The sequence below is a fragment of the Pipistrellus hanaki genome, assembly GCF_964339955.1.
Source record: "Pipistrellus hanaki genome assembly, chromosome: 7".
NCBI classification, from domain to species: Eukaryota; Metazoa; Chordata; class Mammalia; order Chiroptera; family Vespertilionidae; genus Pipistrellus; species Pipistrellus hanaki.
In genome coordinates, this window is record NC_140509.1 from 62,379,523 (window position 1) to 62,402,711 (window position 23,189).

The 23,189-nt window shown below is 41.3% G+C and overlaps 1 protein-coding gene across 5 annotated transcripts in view; it reads right to left on the reverse strand.

The window, feature by feature from the left end:
- PHACTR2 (phosphatase and actin regulator 2) overlaps window positions 1-21,905 on the reverse strand; it is a 108,549-nt gene extending 86,644 nt beyond the window's left edge. For 3 of the 5 annotated variants that reach the window (XM_084889325.1, XM_084889324.1, XM_084889323.1), the window contains exon 1: window positions 21,632-21,899. In XM_084889325.1, coding sequence (XP_084745451.1) covers window positions 21,632-21,677 — 46 coding nt within the window. In that variant the 5' untranslated portion in view covers window positions 21,678-21,899. Of the gene's footprint in view, window positions 1-21,631 lie in introns of all 5 variants that reach the window. The other 2 variants (XM_084889327.1, XM_084889326.1) reach the window with 1 other exon arrangement.
- Window positions 21,906-23,189: the final 1,284 nt, after the last annotated feature.

The window sequence follows — 23,189 nt, forward strand, 5'->3', positions numbered from 1 at the left end:
TAATATATGGTGACAGAAGATTTGACTCTGGTTGCAAATATACAGATCTTGTAACACAGAAACACACTCCTGAAACCTATATCATTATGTTGACCAATGCCACTTCAATAAATTTAATTAAAAAAATAATGAAGATGAAGTTTATTTCCTGTAAATAAAGTTTTATGTTTATGCTTACTCTGCATAATAAAACAGGCAGCCATTCCGAGAAATGCAATCCATGGAAACACTGAGTACCATATTATCATTTATAGGAACAACGATCGTGTTTAATAGTTCTACAATATTCTATATATGTACACGAAAGCCCTATATATGAGGAAACTTTGACTTACGAAGGCTGGTCGCTTCCCAAATCATTAGCCCATGGCAGAGACATAGGCTAGGTCATCTGATCTCGATCAAGCCCCCTTAATCTACCAGGCTGTCCTCATCCTCATGGGGATATGAGAGCTGAACTCAAGGTGAACCAGCAGCACCTCTTAGTAAGTCTAAAGAGCAATAAGATTCAATTTGTAGAACAAAAAGCAAAGAAGATATTGCATAGTCAGGAGAGGCACTAAATCTCAGCTAATGTTCTGGGTTTTGATCATCTAATTGGGATGGTTAACTGTTAGCCAAGAAGAGAGCTGAGTCCCAGACCCAACTCTGCTACTTAACTAGCCCTGTGACTTTGAGCAAGGACCCTAATATTTTATTGCTGAAGTTAGGTTAAAGGGTTTCTAAGCTCGTTTCCAACTTTAAAAATTCTATGCTTTTCACATTTATGCCAAGTATATCAATCGTATAGGACACATTCATATCTATTCCAAGTGTTTTACAAACACTATCTCATTTATTGTCACTACAACCCTATGAAGTGTGTGCGATTAGTATTTCCATTCTGTAAATGAGGAAACAGAAGCCCAGAGAGACCAAGCAATTTGCCCAAGGTCACGGATGGTAAATGGGATTTAACCTCGACAGTTTGCCTCTGGAGTGTCCTTTATACAAAATGGGTCAGAGGGTCATGGGTGGGAATAAGGTTCTATTTTTAGAGAAGACAAAAATAATAACCTTAATGAATAATAACTTAATTCCACCCCAACCACTTCCTTGGATTAATCCAAGAGCTAGGGCAGGTACTGTTCTGCTCTCTAAAACTATGCCCAGTGTCGTCACAGTTAAGTTCATGCTGGATGCAGGCAGAATGCACACCTCACTTACAATTGCCTGCAGTCGTTTGATTGCACAGAATTCCTATTAACTGTAGCATTAATTTTAGAAACTTGATACCATCCGTTTTTTAACTTGCTTTTCTAACGGAGGCAGCCATTATTTTTAAACTCCCAAAGGGAAAAGCTACTAAAGATTTCCATCTGCCTGCAAGCCCTCGCAGAGAATTTCAGAGTTTTGACTTGTGGCTGATCGGCCTCAAAATGAGAGTATGTTTGTGCAGCTGTGTGACATCTTGATGCACTAACATGAGCAACATCCCCTAGACTTGCTGCAGGACATTTAACAGAGTAAATAATGCCACCACCCCGCGTTGGGGTTTAAAGAAACTCTCACTGAGTGGCAAAGGGTTACTTTGCAAATGGAAAGTCAATTTTAATGTAAACAAAAGCATCTTCAGTTCTGAGTAGCATTGTCACTACTTCAAGCAAAGGGCTCTCTGAACAGATAGGATGGCTGTGCTTAATTAAGAATGGCAAGAAATCTGCTACACAGATGAAAAACAAGAAAGGAATCAAGGAAGTTTCTACCTTCCCTCCCTTCCCTAGCCTTCTACAACAATTCCAAAAGTCCAAGGTAGGAGCAGGTCTTGGTGTGTGGAGGGTGTGCTGTGATCGTGCAAAGGAAAAGTCGATACATCTCCAGTGGACAAACTATTAAGGGAGAGAGAATTGTACCTCCTCTGTTAGGATAAACACCCCTTGGTTTATGCTGAACACGCACCCGGGGATGAAATTTTAGGGGAGAAGCTCGCAGACCTTATATAGAAATTGTAAAATAGAACCAAATGCAATTTCATGACTTTTAAGGAAGCGGCTAAATTCCGCTTCAGGCAAAATTATTAAAAATTTCCCATAGAGGATGAATGTAACGGGAGTATTATTAAAATAACCCATTAGATCTGGACCAATATCCTCAGATCAATAGGCTGGTGCATACGGAAGGCCTCTGAGAGTCTGCATATAAACGTGATGAACCCTGTCTCTACTCCAACAGTCCCCTGGCAGTCACACCACGTTCCCAATGCTGGCATTTGTGAGGAGACTGGTGGCCACATGTAGAATTCTGGACTCTCTTCCCACAGCAGAAATGAAACCTACAGGTTTTTACAATGGAAGGCAGGATGCTGGGAGGAGAATTTATGTCAATTAGTCATAAAGAGTCCCCAAGGCACCAAGATTTATAACCTTGTCCTTCAGCTAAGAGGTGACTGTGACCATGCAGGCATCTGAGTTTGTACAGGAACGGTGAAAATGGATTGGAAACGATGAATGGACCCCAGGGACACTGAGGGGGAAGTAAGGAAACAGATGAACTACCTAGAAGTCACAGAGAACTCCAGGGCCTAAACTCTCTGGGGACATGCTAGGATGTTGTGATGAGAAGATGACATGAAGGAAAGATGAGGGTGGCGTGAGCTCCAGGCGCTGGCAGGACAAGCCCGGGGAGGTGTTCCGCGGACAGTGAGAAATAATGTGCCTGGCAGGTGAGGACCAGAGGTAAACTCTTAGAGAAGCATTGCACTTAGGAGGCAGCAGGCTTCATGCAATAAAGAACCCTGGGCTTCTTTTGTTCTCAGAATCATCACATCAAGGAAAGTATTTCGTTTCTTTACTTGTTTTAAATTCAAGAGTGTTGGGGTCATGGAAGCGGGTTTATGGGCTAAGGGGAAAGAGCCTGGAGGGAGGAGAGCGTCAAGATGCAAGAGAGAACAGACTAGCACATGAGGACTGAATTCCCCCAGGATAACACCAAGACCTGGGGTGGAGAAGGACAGCCTGGACATCTGGTGACCATGAGGAATGACCAGGAAGTCAGGAGGTGAGCCCAGCAGCTCGATGTGAAGAGAAACCCAGCAGGATGGCTCGTACTTTTAAAAGAGAAGACACAGAGTACGGAAGCAAAATGGGCAGGAATGGCTCAAATGTCAAGGGCGAGACAGTTACCAGGGAAGAACTACCAAGGGAAAGTGGGTCTCAGACAATATGAGGAAGAGGATCAAGGAGAAATCCAAAAAAGATGAGGATGTAGAAAAAAATCTGCCTATTGTGAAATACAGTCATTTAGTCATAATTCATTTCTAGAGCAACTCTTATAAACAAGATAATGCCCTGGGGCTACAATAGTGAGCAAACAGGGGTTGGATATCTGCCCTGAGGAGACTTACAGTCTATGAGGGAGGCTGACCATGACCATTCCAGCACCCACCCATTCCAATGGAGAAGTACGGCATGTCAGGAGCCCAGGGCATGTGGGTGACTGAAGGGGCTCACACTGTGACAGCTGAGCATTAGCTCTGATGACAGGCAAGGCATTAAATAATATCCAAGTTCCAAGGTCAAGTTCAGGGGAAAGTTGTTGAGGGTTAGAGACAGTCTACTTCCCTTATATTGCCTAAAAGGTGAAAATATCCTATCCAAATTAAGAAGGAAACCATTTAAAACTCACTAAAAAGCAAAGGACTAACATTCCTTAGTTTATACATCTAATGTGTATGAGAGAGAGAGAGAGAGAGAGAGAGAGAGAGAGAGAGAGAGAGAGAGAGAGAGAGAGAGAGAAACAATTCCATAGTTGCTTTCTAAAAACTAATTTTATAGTCATGATGCCTTTAGGGTTGATTTTGACTTTTTCTCCCCAGTATAGTCACCGAGGATATTCCACTTACAAGATGTTCTATTTTGGTTTCATTCTTTCCAATAACATGTGTGTGAAGCAAGCATTCCAGGGAACGAGCTGTACCAGCAGGACGTGGGTACAACACCATGCGGAAAGCCTAGGAATCCAATTAGGCCATCAACAAGCCAAACAGCCTATTCCCAAATTCTTTTCTGATATATTTTTTATTAAGAGTTTCAACACGGGCTGAAGGAATGTAGAATGCGGACTAGAATGAACAAAAGCCCACAGTTGAGTTTCGGAAGGAGCTAGCTGCAGTTCACCAGCTTTTCCAGAAGCCATAAAGATCGTTGTTGTTGTTGTTATTGAGTTGGAGAATAAAAAGTGCCTCTTGGGGGAGCAAATATGAGAAGAAAAAGGAATAGTCTTCCCTTCCAGATCAGGAATCTCGCGAGGACAGGAACCAGAGGGTTTGGTGCTCCGTGGGTGGGGCCTCCACCCTGTACCTAGGCCACAGAAGGTGCTTAGTAAATATTTACAAAATGGATAACTAAATCATGGGCAAATGTTTGGCAATAATGTACAAGGCCTGGCCTAACTAGGCTACGGTTTATTTTAGCTTGAGATTTTTCACACAGAGGAAATTGTTTCCTACAGGGCCTTCCTGCAGAATTCCAAATATTTTGAAAGATAATATAACAAACACTAAAGTTTGAAGCAGAGAAAATATCAAAGCCAGCAGGAAGGATGATTAACACTCCTAAGAATGGGAGAGCCATTTTGGACAATATTCCAGGTGAACAAAGACTTAAAACGCTGTTTATTATGTAATTTTTAAAAAGACAATTAATCAAAGACAAATAACTGAAAACCGGCTGAAATAATTTATCTGTGAAGTAATCTTTTAAGAACTTTCTATTTTCACATAGAGATGAATGGTGAAAATTAATTTTTTCACGACCTACTCCTCAACACACTCCACGCTGACATTTTCTTCTTCCTTCTCTAAACATTTCAAACACATTAGGCATCTCAGATTTTTCTTCAGGTCTCATAAGGGAAGCAAAAAAAAAAAAAAAAAGATGATGAACACTTACGTTTGCTCTATATTAAAACTCCCAGAGAAGAAAATGTTTTTGTTTAATTCTTTAGCATATTTGGCACTCTGGGAGCACTGTGTATACTTAAAAAAAAAAAAGAATTAGTCATTTTAAGTATAAACACAGACCTTTCTGTGAGTACTACAGAGGAAAAACATTATCTTGGGGCTAAAAAGACTTGAATATAAGCTCTTCCTCCACATCCTAGCTGGGAATCTTGGACAAGTTACTCAACTTTCCCTAGCCCATAGAATGGGATAATACAGTCAACCCGTTGGCTTGCTGCTAGGCTTACCAGAGCTAACACCTGGAAAGGGCCATGCTGCCTCAGCAATATTCAAGTAAGGCCAACTCCTCCCACTACTTCAGTTCCTCCTCCCCCACCCAAGCAAGTAGAAAGGGTGCCATGAAAGGTTTTGAGGGGAATAAATGATAAAAGTGGATTCTTTATGTTCTGGAGCAACTGGGGCAATAAAGTTTTTTGGAAAGATATTTTCCTGGTCTTCTAGAGGTCGCCAGCATAACTGCCCCACGCACCCCCTGCCCACCCCTCCCACCAGACTCCTGCACAGAGACACCTGCATTCTCCTTTGGTCTCCATACAATGGCTGGGGGTGCTGAGACTCACTAACATTCAAGGAAAATTACTATTATCGTGCCACAGAAATGCCCTTGCCCAAGGAAAGAAGCAAAGAAAGAAGGTGGATATCACCTATAAAAAAAGAAAGAGAGTAGCTAGAGCTGAACTTGACTCTATTTTCCACCAGCTGGAAAGTTGCGTAATTTCTTATTATACTTTACTTGTTTAAAAAACAACAACACATTAAAAGAAACTCCATAACAAACTGCCGTTTTAATTCAAAAGACTGGTGGCTTACTTACTAGTAGTTAGTTAATACAACATTTAGTGAATCATGTTGAAAATAGTTATGCAATTTTCTCCGCTTAGTTGAGCTAATAAGTTGTTGTTGCTTTTGTGTGTGTGTGCGTGTGTGTGTGCGTGCGTGCGTGTGTGTGTGTGTGTGTGTGTGTGTGTTTAAAACTCCTGCACTATAAGCTGTGACGCTATAGCTGCTAACCACAGGAAGTTGCATTTACTCCTGTTTCCAAATACACCTAATGTCCAAATCTAAAGAGAGAAGAAAAGTTGTTTCATGATTCTATTAACCTGAGGACCTCATATCTTTGGCAGTTCAAGTCACCTTTAAATGCAATAGAAATACCAACGTCCTGAGGACGCTACTGTACTGAGAATTGTTAGTCAATGGACTGGCCAAGACATCATTCTAAAGGATGCCTCTATTAATTTTGCACCCTTTCTGGTTCAAGACCTAACAGGAAACTTGGGCTCTTTCTCTTTGCCCCTAAAACTGAAGTACCCAGCAATAAAAACAAGGTTGGCCTGGCAAGGCAAACTCACAAGGAATTAGTAGTTCAATCCTTATTGGTCATTTCAAAGCCAGGACTTCATGTTTAGGCTTTAGGATACTGAATTTTGAATTTGAACTATCAGGATCTTGGGATCCAGGCAAAGCATTCTCAATTGGAAGAACACAAATGTTCTGTGACTTTTAACCTTCCCTGGATTGAGTGGTCAGCAATTCTAACCTGCAGAATGCTTTAAAGAATTAAAGTGACAGTCACCCTTAAAGGCTAAGTGTTCATTGCACACCCCCAGCACACACCCATCATTATTTTGGATTCAGAACAGAGACCCCAAAATTTGGGTCTTGCATGCAGCTTCTGGGATGTGTTTGTTTGTTTGTTTGTTTGTTTGTTTTAATCTCAGCTATCTCTAGTCTAACTTCTAGGAAATTTCTAGCCCCAAAAAGTCTTAAAAACTTTAATCATTTCTAAGGTTACCAAAGACTTTTAAATTCTACGGGAAGATCTAGGAATGCTAGATTCTGATGCAGCCAAGTCTGGTGTGCTTACATGGCTTGAGAAACCTGTTCCCCTTAAATTAAGGAATTCTGAACCTAAAGAAGGTGGGGTTGCTTTTGAAGCAATATCTTCATGTCTTGTCACAAGATGGAAAAGTCCACCCACACTGTCCATTCCAGTGACGAGTTTCCTGAGAAATTTAAAGAGAGATTGGAAGCCATCATTGGAAGCTTGCTAGGTGTTTCCCAATGTGCATTGGATATAACACAAATGTATTTAGTCACACTGAGTCTTGGAACTACCAACCTGACTCAATGAGGCTGCTGTTTTTCCCAGCAAGAACATTCTTGTTTTGGCTTTCCTTTGACAGGTGTTTAAACACCGTCTTTCTTTAGCACCCTTACTCATGTTCTTTCTTATTTTTAGCAGCTCTTTGTGAAGAGACATGCCACTCTGCTGGAGAGCAAACACACCTAAGACAATGAAAGCATACAGAGTAAGAAAAATCAAACGCAGAAAGAAAAATATAGATGGAATAACATCTGGGAACAAAACATTTGTCTAACTAGAGTGCCTCTCATTCAGGGACCTCAAAGAAGACCTAAAATCAGCCAGGTGGCACACAGTTGCTGAACACGCTGGGATTAGACTCTTGAAAGGTATTTTTTGGTCTTTCTCAGCATTAAGCAATCGATTTGGCGCTCCAACCACAAGATTATTATTTTTTGCACAACTATGGCAGAAATATCATGTCCACATAGAACATTTTCTAATTTTACCCCTTATATTCTTTATATCCTATGCTTCGCTTCCTAAGTGGCACTGTCTGGTGACATTGGTTCATTCCATCCAATCACCTTCGTTGCCTTCTCTTACTCAAGTCATAACTTCTAAACATGTGACACTGTTGGAAGTGAGCAAGGAAGAGGTGGTAATCTAAGAAATGGAATTGAAAGGCCGGCCAGTGTGGTTTAGTGGTTGAGCATCGACCCATGAATCAGGAAGCCATGGTTCGACTCCCGGTCAGGGCACATGCCCTAGTTGCAAGTTCGATCCTCAGCAGGGGGCATGCAAGAGGCAACTGATCAATGATTCTCATCATTGAAGCTTCAATCTCTCTCTGTGTCTCACTTTCCTCTCTGAAGTCAATAAAAAACATACTGAAAAAGAAAAAAAGAAATAGAATTGAGGACACCAGAAAAAAGACAACGGACCCAATGTGCTTATGGGCCACTATGAACGGGTCCTGGTTTGTTAACTTATTTTAAGGAGATGGCCATGGGCCGAATTGTGTCCCCCAAAATTCATATGGTGATGTCTGGTGCCTCAGAATGTGCCTGTATTTGAATATCAGACCTTTTCAGCAGGGATGAGGGTCAAATGAGATCATATGGGTGGGCCCTAAGCCAATGTGACTGGTGTTCTTATCAGAAGAGAAAGTGCAGACATGGACACGTGCACGTACAGAAGAAAGACCATGTGAGGACACAGGGAGAAGGCGGCAATCTGCAGGCCCAGGACAGAGGGCTCGGAGAACCGATCCTGACCCTGGACTTCTGAATCCTACCTTCAGACTGAGAACCTAAGTGTCGTTTGTGGTACCCAGTCTGCGGTACTCTGCTGTGGTAAACTAGTCCTAGCAAACTAATGTAGGCATCTACCACTGTCGGTAAAGCTATGGATTCACCCATTGAAGGGAGAGTGAAAAGATCACAGGCTTTCAACCACAACACTACCCTACGTGCCTAAGAGAGGGGAAAAAGAAAGGTTCTTTAAAAGCTTCTGCTGTGATTACTTTATAATGGCTTTATAAAAAAAAAATCGTCGTTTGAAAAATGAGTCTATGTGTTTTCTGACATATTGTGGTTGGATAAGTAAAGGGGACTGGTTTTTACAGAATGCAGTTCTAGATTCTTTTTTAAAATCTCAAGTTTGATCTTATTCTTTTTATGTTTTCTTGAATAAATCGGCAGCCAAGGACTTTCCAAGCGCCAGAGCGCCAGTTGCGCACATATGTGTACAATTCAGCTTCGGGAGACTTTAGGAAAATGGAACATTGCTCAGCTAGGCCCACAGAAACATTTGACATAATTCATTTTGGCTTATTCCAAATTTCCATCCTCAGGCAGCTCCTCCAAAGACAGCTGGGTGGGTCCAACAAGCAAACCTCACAGATAGAAAAGAACTTTTAAAAAGAGCAAAATCTCACAATTTCTTCCCTGAGGTTATATGTTCTGATTGGCATTTCTCTGTCTCTGGATATATATATATATATATATATATATATATATATATACACACACACACATGTATATATTTTTTTCCCATCAGTTTATGTTGCTCAATATATTCCACAAATGAGTGAGATCATGTGATATTTAAGAACAGACCCAGAGATAAGGAGCCATGGGTCAGACTATTGGACCTCAAAGAGAGGGTGGGGATAAAAGGGAGAGATCAACCAAAGGACTTATGTGCACACATATGAGCCTAACCAGTGGCCAAGGACAATAGAGGGGTGGGTAGATGAATGTGGGGGGGGGGGATTGGAATGGGGGGGGGTTAAGACAAATATGTGATACCTTAATCAATAAAGAAATTAAAAAAAAAAAAAGAGCAAAACCCCTTCCAAGAGAGGAAACTGACAATAGCAACTCTGAATCAACCTCTCAGGTGGAGGGCGACCCAGGTTGTCAGAAACATTCTCATCTAGAAGGAAGGTCCCAAGGGAGGCTCAGCAGGCCCCCTCCGAATACCCTGGGCAAGCAGTGGCTTTCCTCGGGGAGCGGGGAGGCTGAGCAACCCTCAGAAAAACCTCTGAAGAGACCCCAATAAGACTGACTGGAATGTACCTCCCCCTGGGCTGTGTATGCAAAAAGGCACAGCATTCAAAGGAGAGAGCCTGAAGTACAAAGGAGGCGAACATAAAAAGCCAAACACTGTCCAAAAAGGAACATATGAAAAGAATTTTTTAAATAAATGATTGCTTCCTTTTGGGAGTTTTCAGAATTTGCTACCCACATTTCTACAAGAGAAAAAAGGGCTCGGCCTCCTTTTTAGAAATGTATTTTACAAATATCCTTCTTGCGGTCCCTGCCACTCATTAGGAAACACCTGTTTTCATGGAACACCCTGTTCTCTGACTCAGGTTCCTCCTTAATTATCACGCTGCTGTCTCAGATGAGGTTCAGAGGGGGGTCTCCCAAAAAGGCAACAGAGTAGAAATTCTGAGCCCTTTCCTTAAACAGTAATTGCCATTCTGCTGACAACCCATTTCTCTGCAGATGTGATTATGTTCGGCTCAGACCTGGCTATTGTGGGAAATACATTATTTTGCAGCTTATGAGACTAACAAAATGTATGTAGGAGCAAGAACATTTCTGGCAATGAGACTTTGCCAAACTTGTACTTGACAATGGAAATACCTGCTCAGGAACAGGGCATGGTAATGCCCAAATCCATCAAGGCACTCCATACAGAATGTCTGTGTTTTGAATTGGACATTTTGTTCATTTTTACCTCAAGTCAACAGAAGATACACATTGTTAGTGAAGAGAACTTTTCATCAGAAGCCACCTTTAAAAACTGCTCATTTCCAGCAGATGCTTCTCACCTTGAGAATCTTCTGGAATGCTTGTTGAAAACCCAGACTCTTAAGACCCCTCTCCAAATGACTGATTTTGCTGGTCTAGAAGATGGAGCCCAGAGATGAGCAGTTTTACCAAGCATCCAGGTGATTCTCACACTTGACAAGTCTGTGAAACACCCACATTCAGTATGTGATACGCTAGGCCAGTGGTCAGCAAACTCATTAGTCAACAGAGCCAAATATCAACAGTACAACAATTGAAATTTCTTTTGAGAGCCAAATGTTTTAAAAATAAAGGAAAAGTGTAATTGTTCTATACCAGTGATTTTCAACCCTTCTCATCTAAAGGCACTAAAATTCTGTGGCACACCAAAAGTATATTATAACATCTGACCAAAAAATAGGCATTTTTTTTTTTAATAAGAAGAAGTTTATGTAGAAAGTTACAGAGGTAGTAACCATGAGGTGTAGAAGAAATGGGCTCAGGAACAAGGTACAAAGGCAAAAGAGGGGCCGTGGAGCTTAGGAGCGGGAAAGGCAAAGATACTGCCTCGGAGGAAGGAGGGAGGCCTGGGAAGGCAAAGCCTCAGGGTTGCTCCAGAGAAGGGCTGCCAAGAGGGATAATTTTGATTCATTCACACTGGATGGCTATTGTGTTGGCAGTTGTCACTTTTTTATTTGAAATATAAGGGAAAAGAGGTCAGTGCTCTGATTGAATAGTCAAGTGTTGCATGTTTTAAAAATTCCTGCACACCAGTGGAAAATCGTTGTTCTACACAGATTTTCAATGCAAATATTTTTCAAAATATTAGCATACTATTATCACCATAATCGTATTTAATCTATTCAGTGATAAAACTTTTAAACTTTCATAAAACAATTTTTAGATCATAACATAACAACAAAAGCAGGTCACAGTTGAGTTGTAGGACAATCATCCAAGAAGTCTTTTAAAATTATTTAAAAGGTATTTGCTAAAGTGAAAAAAAAAATAGTCTTTTATATAAAGGGAAAATGTTAATTGTAATTAATTAAAAGTGATGGTGGGTGTTTGTGCTACGGTATGGCCCAGTTAAGTTATGAACCAAGCAGGGAGCCAGAATAAAGATATTTTTTAATATAAAGACTCAAAAAAAAAAACAAAGTAAAACAAAAAATATGCCCCATGAGCTTTTCTGAAGAAGCTATCTGTGTGTCAAAATAAAGAAATAGACCACTAAAAAATACAACATGGAAGAGATCCTATGATAACCCTGGGCAGTAGGTTTAGAGGAAATCCAGTCCAAATTAGAATAGGGTAAACTTCAAGATGAATTAGAAAGAATAACAAAGATGTCTGAACATATCACAATCTATGTAACTGGGGAAGCTTTGAAGAATCTCTATATATAAAACCCTAATATGCAAATAGCCTGGAGTGTGGAACATCCTAATAGCTATTTGCTACCAGGGGGCAGATGTGAAACATGGCGGGCAATGGCCATTGCAGGATGGTAGAACAGGTGAGCCGGGAAGGCAAGGTGCCGGTCACGGTCATTGGGGTGAGCCTCTGGTGGTTACTAAAAATTCTTTGCTTCTGCATGCCACGGTCCTGCCCAGTGCTCACACCCACTGCTGGCACCGGCCTCTTCACACCTGCTGCCAGCGCCAGAGCCCCTACTCACACTGCTGGCACTGGCAGAGGGTGTGAGCAGCAGGTGCTGGCCTCAATTGCCCCTGAGGGCTTCTTCTCCACCTCCTCCTGCTCCTGAGGGGCAATAGGAGCAGCCGCTGCTGCTCGCACCCCCTGATAGCGTCGGCCCCACTCACACTTGCTGCTGGCACTGGCCTCATCGCTCCACGTTGTCAGCAGGTGCAACTGGGATTGGTGCTGTCAGCATGTAGGAGCAGCAGTGTGGGAGTGGGGCTGGCAGCAGAGAGGGGCAAGGAAGGAGGAGGGCACGTGGCAAGAGGGGCCAGGCGGGGGCATGGAGGATGGGTTGAGATCTGCCACTGTGCCCACCACAGCCTCTAGGCCCACAGTTCCTTTCAAGGTGCCTGGATTTGTGCACTGGGCCCCTAGCAGTATATCTGAGCCTTAGCAAGCAAATGAAATCATGAGTAGGGAAAGCAAAAGCTATTCAGGGAAGTAAAAGTAATCACAGTCTGCATAGGCTTAGCTGTTGTTAGCTTTTATGTAATTACATGGAATACCCATGTAATCAAAAGCACACTATAAGCCTGTGGGGAACATGAGAACATGTGAAGATGGGAAATGTGTGATTTGGGCCAGAGGAATATGAAAAGGGGAGATATGGCTTTGATTTCCATACTCTGAAGTCAGTAAGAATGTGTCAGCCAAACAATCAATAATTAGCAAATAACCATGCTAGTCAGAGACTGGAGGTTCGTACTAAAGAATTGGTTTAAACAACTCTGTGATTCCTGGGCGCCACTTAACTTTCTACCCAGTTCCTACCAGTCTACTAATATTCGACCTGTCAAACAAAACTATTCATTTATTCAACTAACAGTTTTCGCATCAGGCAAATATCTAGGAATAAGATATATGGGAGAAAGACTGCTAACCTCCTTTAGTTCCTGGAGCTTAAGCTCTGGAGAAAAGAGACAATGAGCACATAAACACATAAACAAGATAATCTGAGTGGTAGGGAATGAAGGAAGAGATAACTGTGGCTGGGAGTGGGCAGACTTTCTGGAGAGGGGTGGCAGCCAAGTCTCTCTGAAGGGGGTATTGCTGGAGCTGGCTTTGTGAAGAGGCAGAGGAAGCATGTCCTCAATGTCCTGCCAAGGTCGTAGGCAAGAAGGAGCTGCGCTTGTCTGATGATTGAAAAAGAGTGAAGTTGTGCACGTGGTTGAGGCAGGGGAGGGGATAAAGTGGTGGGAGACAAAGTCGGAAATGCAGGCAGGGATCAGGGATCACAGAGGATCATGTATGGCCTTGAGGGCCATAGTGCAAAATCTGGATTTCAAGTGCAACAGGAAGACAGAGGAAGGTTTTGAGTAAGAAACATTCATGAGGGGGGGGGGAAAATCACTTTAGCTGTTGTATGGAAATGAATTGCAGAAGGTTGAGAATAGAAGCAAGAGACCAGCTCTAGTCCACCACCTGATCAAGGCTTGGTGGCAGCAGAAACAGAGAGAATGGGATACTTTCTGGAGAAAAATAGACAAGACATACTGGTGGATCAATATGAAGGGATCCGGGAAAAACCCAAATGACTCCTAGATTTCAGGCCAGAACGAGTGAATGGTTGGAGGTACCATTTGTTGAAAAGAAGGAGGTCAGTCAAAGGGCAGCTTTGGAGGAGAAAATCAGTCTTCCATTTAGACCTTAACCTGTGAGCCACCCATTAAGGACTAAGCAGACCTGCCAAACGGGCAGCTGCATCTTTGAACCTGGAGATCAAGGAGATGGCAGAGACTCAGAAACAAATTTGGGAGTCACCCTCCCCCTGTTTCTCCAGCCATCTCCCAGGTCAGTCACTCTTTTCATCTAGTTGGATTGTTACTTTCTGCCTCTTGGTTTTGTTTTCAGACTCCGCAACAAAATCAATACTGCTTGCAAAGCTCTAATCATTTCTCTCACTTGATAAAAAATTTCAGTGGTTCCTACCTCCTGGGGATTGCAGTCTTGCCTTCCACCCCTCCCCATCTCAGAGTCTGAATTCTTGTCCCCCTTAGATACTTTTTGGCCTCCCTGGTTTGTCCCCCCAGTTCTCTAGGGATCCTTTCCCTCCCACCGTCATTTCAGCACATCTGTAGTGAATGCCCTTTAGGCTCAGACCCTTGTGAGCAGATCTGTGTATGTTTTACCTGTGGACCGTTCCTCAAGGCCTGCACACTACCTCACACATAATTTAGTTCAGGAAGTGTTTGTTGGAAGAAGGTGCTCCTCTTTTTCCTTCTTAATATCCCCTAAAAAATGAGAGGACCTGAAGCATATCCCCATCAAGCGCACACCAGCATAGCTTTCCAGAATATTCTTAAACAAAATACCACTTCCATCCATCATCGGCCAAAATTTCCTTAGTGTTAAGGGCTGGAGTATTATACTTGCCAGAAGGTTTATATGAATAAAAATATCCAGGCCCATGAAATAAAAACAAATGAAGGGGGTAGTTTATAAGTATAAAGGATAATGGTTACACCAAACTTTTAAAAGGAATGTTATTTGTTCATCCATTCCCTTCTGGGGAACAAAACCTTTTGTTTTTGTTTTCTGTTCCCCTGCTTCAAATGGGATCCCAGGGGAGAAGTGGGCCAAGTAGTGTTTATTTTCTGAAGACTATTTCTACCTCCACGTCACTTCTACATAAGTGGAGTCCCCACTAAACATGATTCTTTACTCCCAAGAGTAGAGACTCACAGTTAGCCTGTTACACTCAAGTCCCTGAAGATAAGAAAACATTTGGGAACTTTTCCGGTTTCCAAATTCAGGAGGTTTAATTAGAGGCTCAAAGATCCAGGATTCTAATCTCCTTCCTGACTGCACTGAGTAGGCAACAGGTGAAGTCTGACTCACCCATTGGCTGGTATCCTTTCAGACTGCTGAAGATTTCATAATTCGAAGCTGAAACTATTTGGGATATTACTCCTTGACCAGACCCTATTGAGCTATGGACCAAAGAGAAACAATTGAAGTTCAAATGTTTGCTCATTTTCTTTCTTTCCAAGTGAGTGCTATTCACTTTATGATTAAACAGACAAAGATGAAAATTAAACCTAAAAAGCAGACGGCTATATTAGGACCTCTATTTTTGTTTTCATCATGGAATTCACAAAAAAATAAAAAAATTAAAAAAAAAAAAGGGTTGAAAACAGCCATTTGAACTGAGTCCGAGTCTGAGTCCATGACAGCTGGAGAAAAGCTAATACAGTTGCAGGTCAGCTCATGGCGTTAATTCCAGTGGGTCCAAAGCTGGGGAAAGCCATCACCGTCATACTACCTCCACCTACATGAACTTCCCTCCTCTCTTTGACTTTATGCACATGTTATTTTAAACTCAATGTTTCACATTTTTATGCTATTCATTATGAAAATCACTTTCAAAATAATTTAATTTTAAAGGGCTTATTCTATTATGCAATTATATCCAACTAATTTCAAGTCCCTTGTTTGACTATTAGTTATTTCCAATTTGATAAACACTGCTCCAGCAAGCAATTATTTCCTCCACAATATGCTCTGGAAGTAAAATCCGCTGGGTCACAGTGCATGCACAGTTTAAGGTTTTGTGTGTGATTTTAAATATATTTTTATTGACTTCAGAGAGGAAGGGAGAGGGAAAGAGATAGGAACAACAGTGATGAGAGAGAATCATTGATCAGCCTCCTCCTGTATGCCCCATACTGAGGATTGAGCCCGCAAACGGGGCATGTGTCTTGACCAGGAATCAAACCACTACCTCCTGGTTCATAGGTCTATGCAGCCATGCAGTCTGGGCAAGGTTTTAATATATATTACCAAGCTGCTCTCCTGAATGGCTGTACCAGTTTAAACTACAACAAGACACCCATCTCCTGGCAATCATTCCTTTCTTTTTTGATAAATCCATAGGTGATCAATGCCATCCTTTTCCCCCACCCCCATTTAATTGCTTAAACTTTATTTCATACACCAATTGCCTCCTTATGTTTCTTCTTTGGTGAAGTAATATGGGCAAGTAACTTAAGTCTTGTGCTTTAGTTTTCCTCATCTATAAATAGGGATATTAATTATCCTCCGAAATGCAGTGTTGGTGAGAGAGTGCAGAGAAAGGAATTCTCATATACAGATACAGCCTCTGTGAGAGAAATATACATCTATCAAAATAAAATATACAAATCTTTGTTTCAGCAATTCCACTGCTAGGATTTTACTGGGACATGTCATTCAAGATGGTTAGATAAGGGAGTTCATTCAGCATTATTCATAATAGTGCGCACACACACACACACACACACACAGAACCCCAAAACAATATAAAAATACAAACAAAATATAAAAACATGAGTTATTTTAAAGGAAATTACGTTATATCCATTTATCATATTGTTTGTTTATAAGATTACAGAGGTAAATATAGAAATATGTTGAAGTTATATCACTTGAAAAACTCAAAGTCTTGAGTGGAAAATATATGTCTTGCTTGTGTTTTGACAAAGATACATACATAAATAAAAACAAACTGAAATGAAAAAAAAAGCTGTATGCACTGGGTTATAACTGGAAAAAAAAACTGGAAGTCTAGGAGGGAGTAAAACTCATTTTTATCCCAAACCATTTTGTAAAGTTTGACTTCTGACCACGTGCATGTTACTTTCAGTAAGGAAAATGAACTGTCCGTTTTTGCCTTTATAATTTCTTCTTATACAGGGTTTATAAGGAAATACCCTGAACATGATAACTATAAGGTCCTAACCAAAATATGGAAACCAAAAAACACAGACAGATAAAGATTCTATCACGGTCCAGATGTAATCCTGCATATTTTATTCACTTGTGTTCCCTTGTCTCCTAAAAATGAGAAGTGTGATTTTGTCGGTGCTTTCAACAAAAGGACTGAGGCTAAGCAGTCAGAGCTGGCCTACGGCACAGTAGGAGTGGGGTGGGGTTGAAGAAGACTGGAAGAAATGGTTACTAGGTTCAGACACCACCCTTCAGACAACAGAGCCAGAGTAACATGCAATTCTTGAAGTAAAAATGAATAAAAATAATACATAGCTTTCATTCATACTAGTATACTCATTGGCTTTAAGTAGTCAAGCTGTTCATTGAGAATATTTGTTGAGTCATTTATATACTCAACAAACATTTATTGTGTCCAATCGACTCTGCCCTGTTCTTGGCAATGGGAACTTTGGAAGACTCATCTCTTCTAGAGCATGAGACCAGCGGATACAGAAACCGCACTATTTGGGAGCGTAACTATTTAGCCTGTACTTAGAATAACAGGTCCAGACCTTAATAAAACACTAGCAAATGAAATCCAGCAAAATATTGAAAGTATTATATACCATCCCCAGGTAGGCGTTATCCCAAGAATGCAGGGTTAGTTTAACATTTGAAAATCAAGTAATGTAATATGCTATATTAATAGAATAAAGAAGAAAAACCACTTGATCATCTCAATAGAGGAAAAAAAAAAAAAAAGAGCCTTTGACAAAACTCAATACTCTTTCATTATAAAGACATTCAAAAACTAGGAATAGAAGGGAACTTTTCAAAGGGCATCTATGAAAAGAACCACAGCTAATAGGGCATTTTATGGTAAAAGAGTGACAGCTTTCTCCCTTAGATCAGGAACAAGACAAGTGATTTCAATTAGGTAATTTGGCTTCCTATTATTGAGTTATAAGAGTTATTTGTAAAATGGATACAAATCCCTTATCAGATATATGATTTGCAAATATATTCTCTCATTCCCTGGGTTGTGATTTTACTTTCTTGATAATATGGTTTGCAACTCAGTTTTAAATTTTTTATTGTGTTCAATTTATCTACATTTTTTACTTTATTTGTATTTTTTGGTGTCATATCTAAGAAACCATTGTTTAACCAACATCAAGATTTATAGCTATGTTTTCTTATAAGAGTTTTATAGTTTTAACTCTTCTGTGTTGGTCTAAGATAAAGTTAATTTTTATGTATGGTGTGATGTAGGTTTCCAATTTAATTGTTTTGCATGTGGTTATCCAATTTTCTAGCACCATTTGTTGAAAAGACAATTCTTTTTTTATTGAATTGTGTCAGTACACTTGTCAAGTGTCAATTGACCATATATGTAAGGGTTTATTTCTGAACTCTCAATTCTATCCTATTGACCAAATGTCTTTTAAGAGGCTATACTGTCTAGATTACTGTAGTTTTATAGTAATTTTGAAACAGAAAAGTGTAAGTTTTCTAACACTGTTCTGCTTTTCCAAGATTCTTTTGGCTATTCTGGCTTTCTTGCATTTCTATATGAATTCTACAATCCATCAGATTTTTAATTTCTGCAAAAAAATCAACCTGGGACTTTGATAAGATTGTGTTGAACTTGTAGATCAATCTGAGTAATATTGCTATCTGAACAATATGAAGTCTTCCAACCCATAAATATGGATGTCTTCCTATTTATTTAGATTTTCTTTCCACAATATAGTTTTTAGTGTATGTCTTACTCTTCCTTTGTTAAATTTATCTCTAAGGATTTTATTGATTTTGATGCTATTAGAAATGAAATTGTGTGCTTATTTAATTTTCAGAATTGCTAGTTTATAGATATACAAAAATTGTAGCCTGGATCCATGCTGAACTAGTTTTTTTATGTTGTTTTTTGTTTTTTGTCTTAATATATTTTTTAGTGGATTCCCATATATAAGATCATACCACATACAAGATCTACATACAAGGTCATGTGCAAGGAGAGATAATTTTATTTCCACCTTTCCAGTCTGAATGCCTTTTATTTTTTTATTTTTTTTGTCTAATTGCTCTCACATATACAGTACAATGTTAAATAGAAGTAGCAAAGGTGAACATTCTTTAAAAAAAACAGAAATTAACTGCATGTCTTCAGAAATAATTATTAATGGTCTTCCTAGATCCCGGAGAAACAGATGCGGCCTTAAGCTGAAAGATTCGCAAAAGCCTGAAGTCAAGAGAGTGAACAGCAAGCCACCTTAGAGCCTACAGTGATGATTCTCACACAAGCCCACATCCAGTAACAAGTGCAAACCATTGGACTCTGTGATACTGATTCCTTAGACTCAAACAGATTGCCCCCCACTCAGTGTTCAAGATGAGAATCATCTTCACCACTATGACCCCTAGCAGTGACTCGAGGCTTAGACAATTAGTAGACGGCTGAGCACAAGCAGAAGAAGGATCTTCACACCTTATGCAAAGCCTCAGTTAAACAGCTAATAAGGAGTGAACAAAATACTTGGAAGAGTAGAAGGTATGACACTCTCCGACTCAGAGAAGAATACCAACATGAACATAGAACGTAGATATGACATCCAAACGTTCTCTTGTTGTTGGTGGTTTTATATTTTCATTTAGAATCTGATGACAAAGCTTCGGGGAAATGGAGTAATTAATAGTAATAGACCTAGAGAACCCAAGTAGAAATCATGTGAAAATTACTCTATTCCTCAATACTAAAACTTGTTGTAGCTACTATCATCTCTTAATCAACCAAACAAAACTAGAGGGTTGTCTGGGTTGGTCTTTTCACTATAAACTTTTAAAATATATTTTTATTGATATCAGAGAAGAAGGGAGAGGGAGAGAGAGATAGAAACATCAATGATGAGAGAGAATCATTGATTGGCTGCCTCCTGCACAACCCCACTGGGGACCGAGTCTGAAACCCGGGCATGTGCCCTTGACCAGGAGGGAACTAGAGATCCTTTAGTCCACAGGCCGATGCTCTATCTACTGAGTCAAACTGGCTAGGAGCATATAAACTTTTAGACAACTAAACCGAGGCCCTGCAATTTAAGTATAACCAAAGCATCAAGTATGTCTCTGAAATATGGTCAAGAATAACTTTTTGTCTAAATTACTTTTATCTAAATAAACTGTATAATCTCTTGACATAACTAGCCATTTAATTAGGAATTATAGCAATCTGGGGGGAGGGGTTGTTTGTTTTTTTCTGTACTAAGTAAGAGCTAGGACAGTCACATTTTAGGATCCTGTTCTGCTTTTTACACATCCCTTATGGAATATTTCCTGGTTTTTGTTAACATGAAACTCACTCTTCTAATAAGAACTCCCACTGCCCTGGCCCACTTGGCTCAGTGGATAGACCATCGGCCTGTGGACTGAGAGGTCCCGGGTTCGATTCTGGCCAAGGGCACATGCCTGGGTTGCAGGCTCGATACCCAATAGGGGTTGTGCAGGAGGCAGCTGATCGGTGATTCTCTCTCATCATTGATGTTTCTATCTCTCTCTCCTTCTCCCTTCCTCTCTGGAATCAATAAAGGAAAAAAAAAGAATCTCCACTAATAGAAGTCTCTCCTGCCCAACCTTATCATTAACAGTAAGGGAAGTGAGGTGTTTGGGGATTCTGGTTTCTCTCCTTTGCAGAGGGTTCCTTCTCTTGGGGCACTAGCATAAGCCTCGGCAGAGCAGAGCTTATGATATTTCAGGGAGTGGAGCTCTGCAGAAGAATAAACAAACCCATGTGGGGAGAGTTTGGGATGACAGAACGCTCTATCTAGTTAGAGACATCCTGGAGCTGATCTAAAAAAACAAAAACCTTCGTCTGTGCCCAGTCATTTCCTTTCAGTAACATCCTGTTGACATTTACACAATTTCAAAAGTGTATCTAATAGACGAAGGAATAATGTAAATGGCTCCTTTGAAGTATTTTTTTTCATTGACAATGGAGAATTACCAAAATAGTACCTTTTACATTTATTCTCCAATCACAAGTAACACCACCAAAAAGTTACTCATCGCTTCACTCCTGGAGAAATGGCAGAGGAACCTGCTGCCTTCCCTTTTTTTGGTTTTGTTTTGTTTTGTTTTGTTTAAGAAAACGAAAAAAGAAAAGAAAGAAAAAAGAAAAGAAACTTCAAACAGGGCATTACAACTCAGAAATGTACACACGTTTCCATAAAACGAACTTTTTAGCCCTTAATAACTGAGTTCATGTGATGCGTTCCCAAATGGTATAGTTGATGTGTCTACCACCAACCACCCAGGAACCATTGGACACAAGGAAGCCAACTTTTCGTCGTTAGTTACTAAGTAGTCAGCGCCCTGCCAGGGTCAGAGAAAGAGGGGAATCAGCACTTCTTGCACTCCGAAAAACAAACCATAAATCAGTGGGAAGGCTTGAAAGAATTCCGTCCTGGGTCTGTGTTCAGGAGCCAAGCGTAAATACAGAAAAACCGGCTGGCACGCTTATCTCCCCTAAATTTCGCGTTTTAAAAACACAGCGCTGCTCAGATGGCGTTTCTCGGAAATTTCAGGCTCCAGGGGTAATTCAGATCATGGCCCAAGCGAGGCATCATCTCCTTGCAGAAAATGGGAGCCTGCGCCTTTAAGGTCCAGTCGGCTGGATCCCAAAAGGCATGCATTCCACTTTTCCACGACAAAGAGTCCGGGGGAGCGCTCCCTCTCGGGTTTCTCCCGGGGACTTGGCGGGATCGGGATCGGGCAGGGCAGGACGAGTGCAGGGCCCCCCCCCCCTTACCGTCCCCGCCGCGCCCCGCGCCCGCCCCGCGCCGCCCGGCGCCCCGCACTCACCGCCGCTGGGCTGCGGGGACAGCGTGGACACCGAGGTCTGGCCCATGGCTGGGGTCGCAGGGCCAGGTCCGGCGGCGATCACGCGGCCCTCTTGGTCCTGGGATCATGGGTCCGCGCGCAGACAGGTCCCCAAGCGCTCATCTCCCCGCCGGTCTGCCCGCCGCGTCCCTCACCTTCTCCCCCACGCGGGTCTCGCAGCCCGGCCCGGCCGCAGCCGGCGCGGCGGATCCTGCCCAGCGGATGCCTGTCATTCCTCTATGCAGATTAGCCGGGGTCAGGGGTTACGGAGGAGGAGTGAGGGGGAGGGGGAAAGGGGGAGAGGGAGGGAGGGAGGAGGGGAGGGGGAAGTGGGGGGCGCAGGAGTGGGGAGGGGAGCGGCGCGGGCTTGTCCAGCCGCGCCCACCGGGTCTGTGGATACCAGCACATCCCCCCTCCCCCCGTGGTGGTAGAGAGTTCAGGCGACTCCCTTTGAGATGAAAAAGGTTCAATGTCAAAGGATCCTTAAGGACTGGAAGAAAAGGAATTAACAGTACTTAGTCACGGTACTTAATTGAAGAAAATGTGTTTCTTTTCAAGTTAGTTCCTTCCTCACATTGTGTGTGCAGTAGTGCAGCCCTGTTAGATGTCTGGTTTGCGTGCATTTCTTTTTCCTTGTTTTAAACATCATCTTCCTTTCAACAAGTAGAATTAAACACACACACACACACACACACACACACACACACACACACATTAGTGGCCCCAGTCGGGTTGGACAATAAATCTGAAGGACAGATCTGTGTGTGAGATCAGTACCATACACAGGTTGCTTGCTCTCTACCACCTAAAGCCCAGATGCCCACCTCCCCTGGGAGGGCTACCAGACCGTGTGGTAAGGTGTTTAAAATTACAAAAGGTGAAAAACAACAGTAAACTTATTTTAGAAGCTCACACTGCCTAAAAGATGAATTAAATTCTACTATAATATTATATTAAATCTCAAGTCTTCTTCAAAATATGACTCTAAGTACTCTTGGTATTTACAATGGATGGTTAGTATAATCAGTAATCTAGGCCATATGTACAGGGTGGGTAAAAGAAGGTTTAGGGTCATTGAGTACAGAAAGAGGGCTTATTCTTATACTTACTAATCATTGTATTATTTTCTATACGAACAATGGTAAACCTGCTTTTGCCCCACCCTGTATTACCTAGAGAGGTAGAGCACACTGAATAACAGCTGATGCTTCACCACAATCCACTGAGACCCAGGAGAGTGGTAGGTGCTTAAAAAATCCTCTAAAACCTAAGAAATCCATAACTTGTGAAAATTCAATTTAAAAAAAACAACAGCAAAACGATAGTATTTTCATATAAAAGGTAACTGATAAGTTTCACACCAACACAGATGTTCATCGCAGAAAATGATAGAGAAAATTATTCTAACTAAAGGAAAACATAAGGTGGAAACTGGGATCCTTACAAAAGCATGATAAAATTAAGAATGATTCAATATCTGGTTAAGTGCAAAAGATGAGATTTATCATTTTGAATTTTCCCTCCTAATTAGTTTATGAAC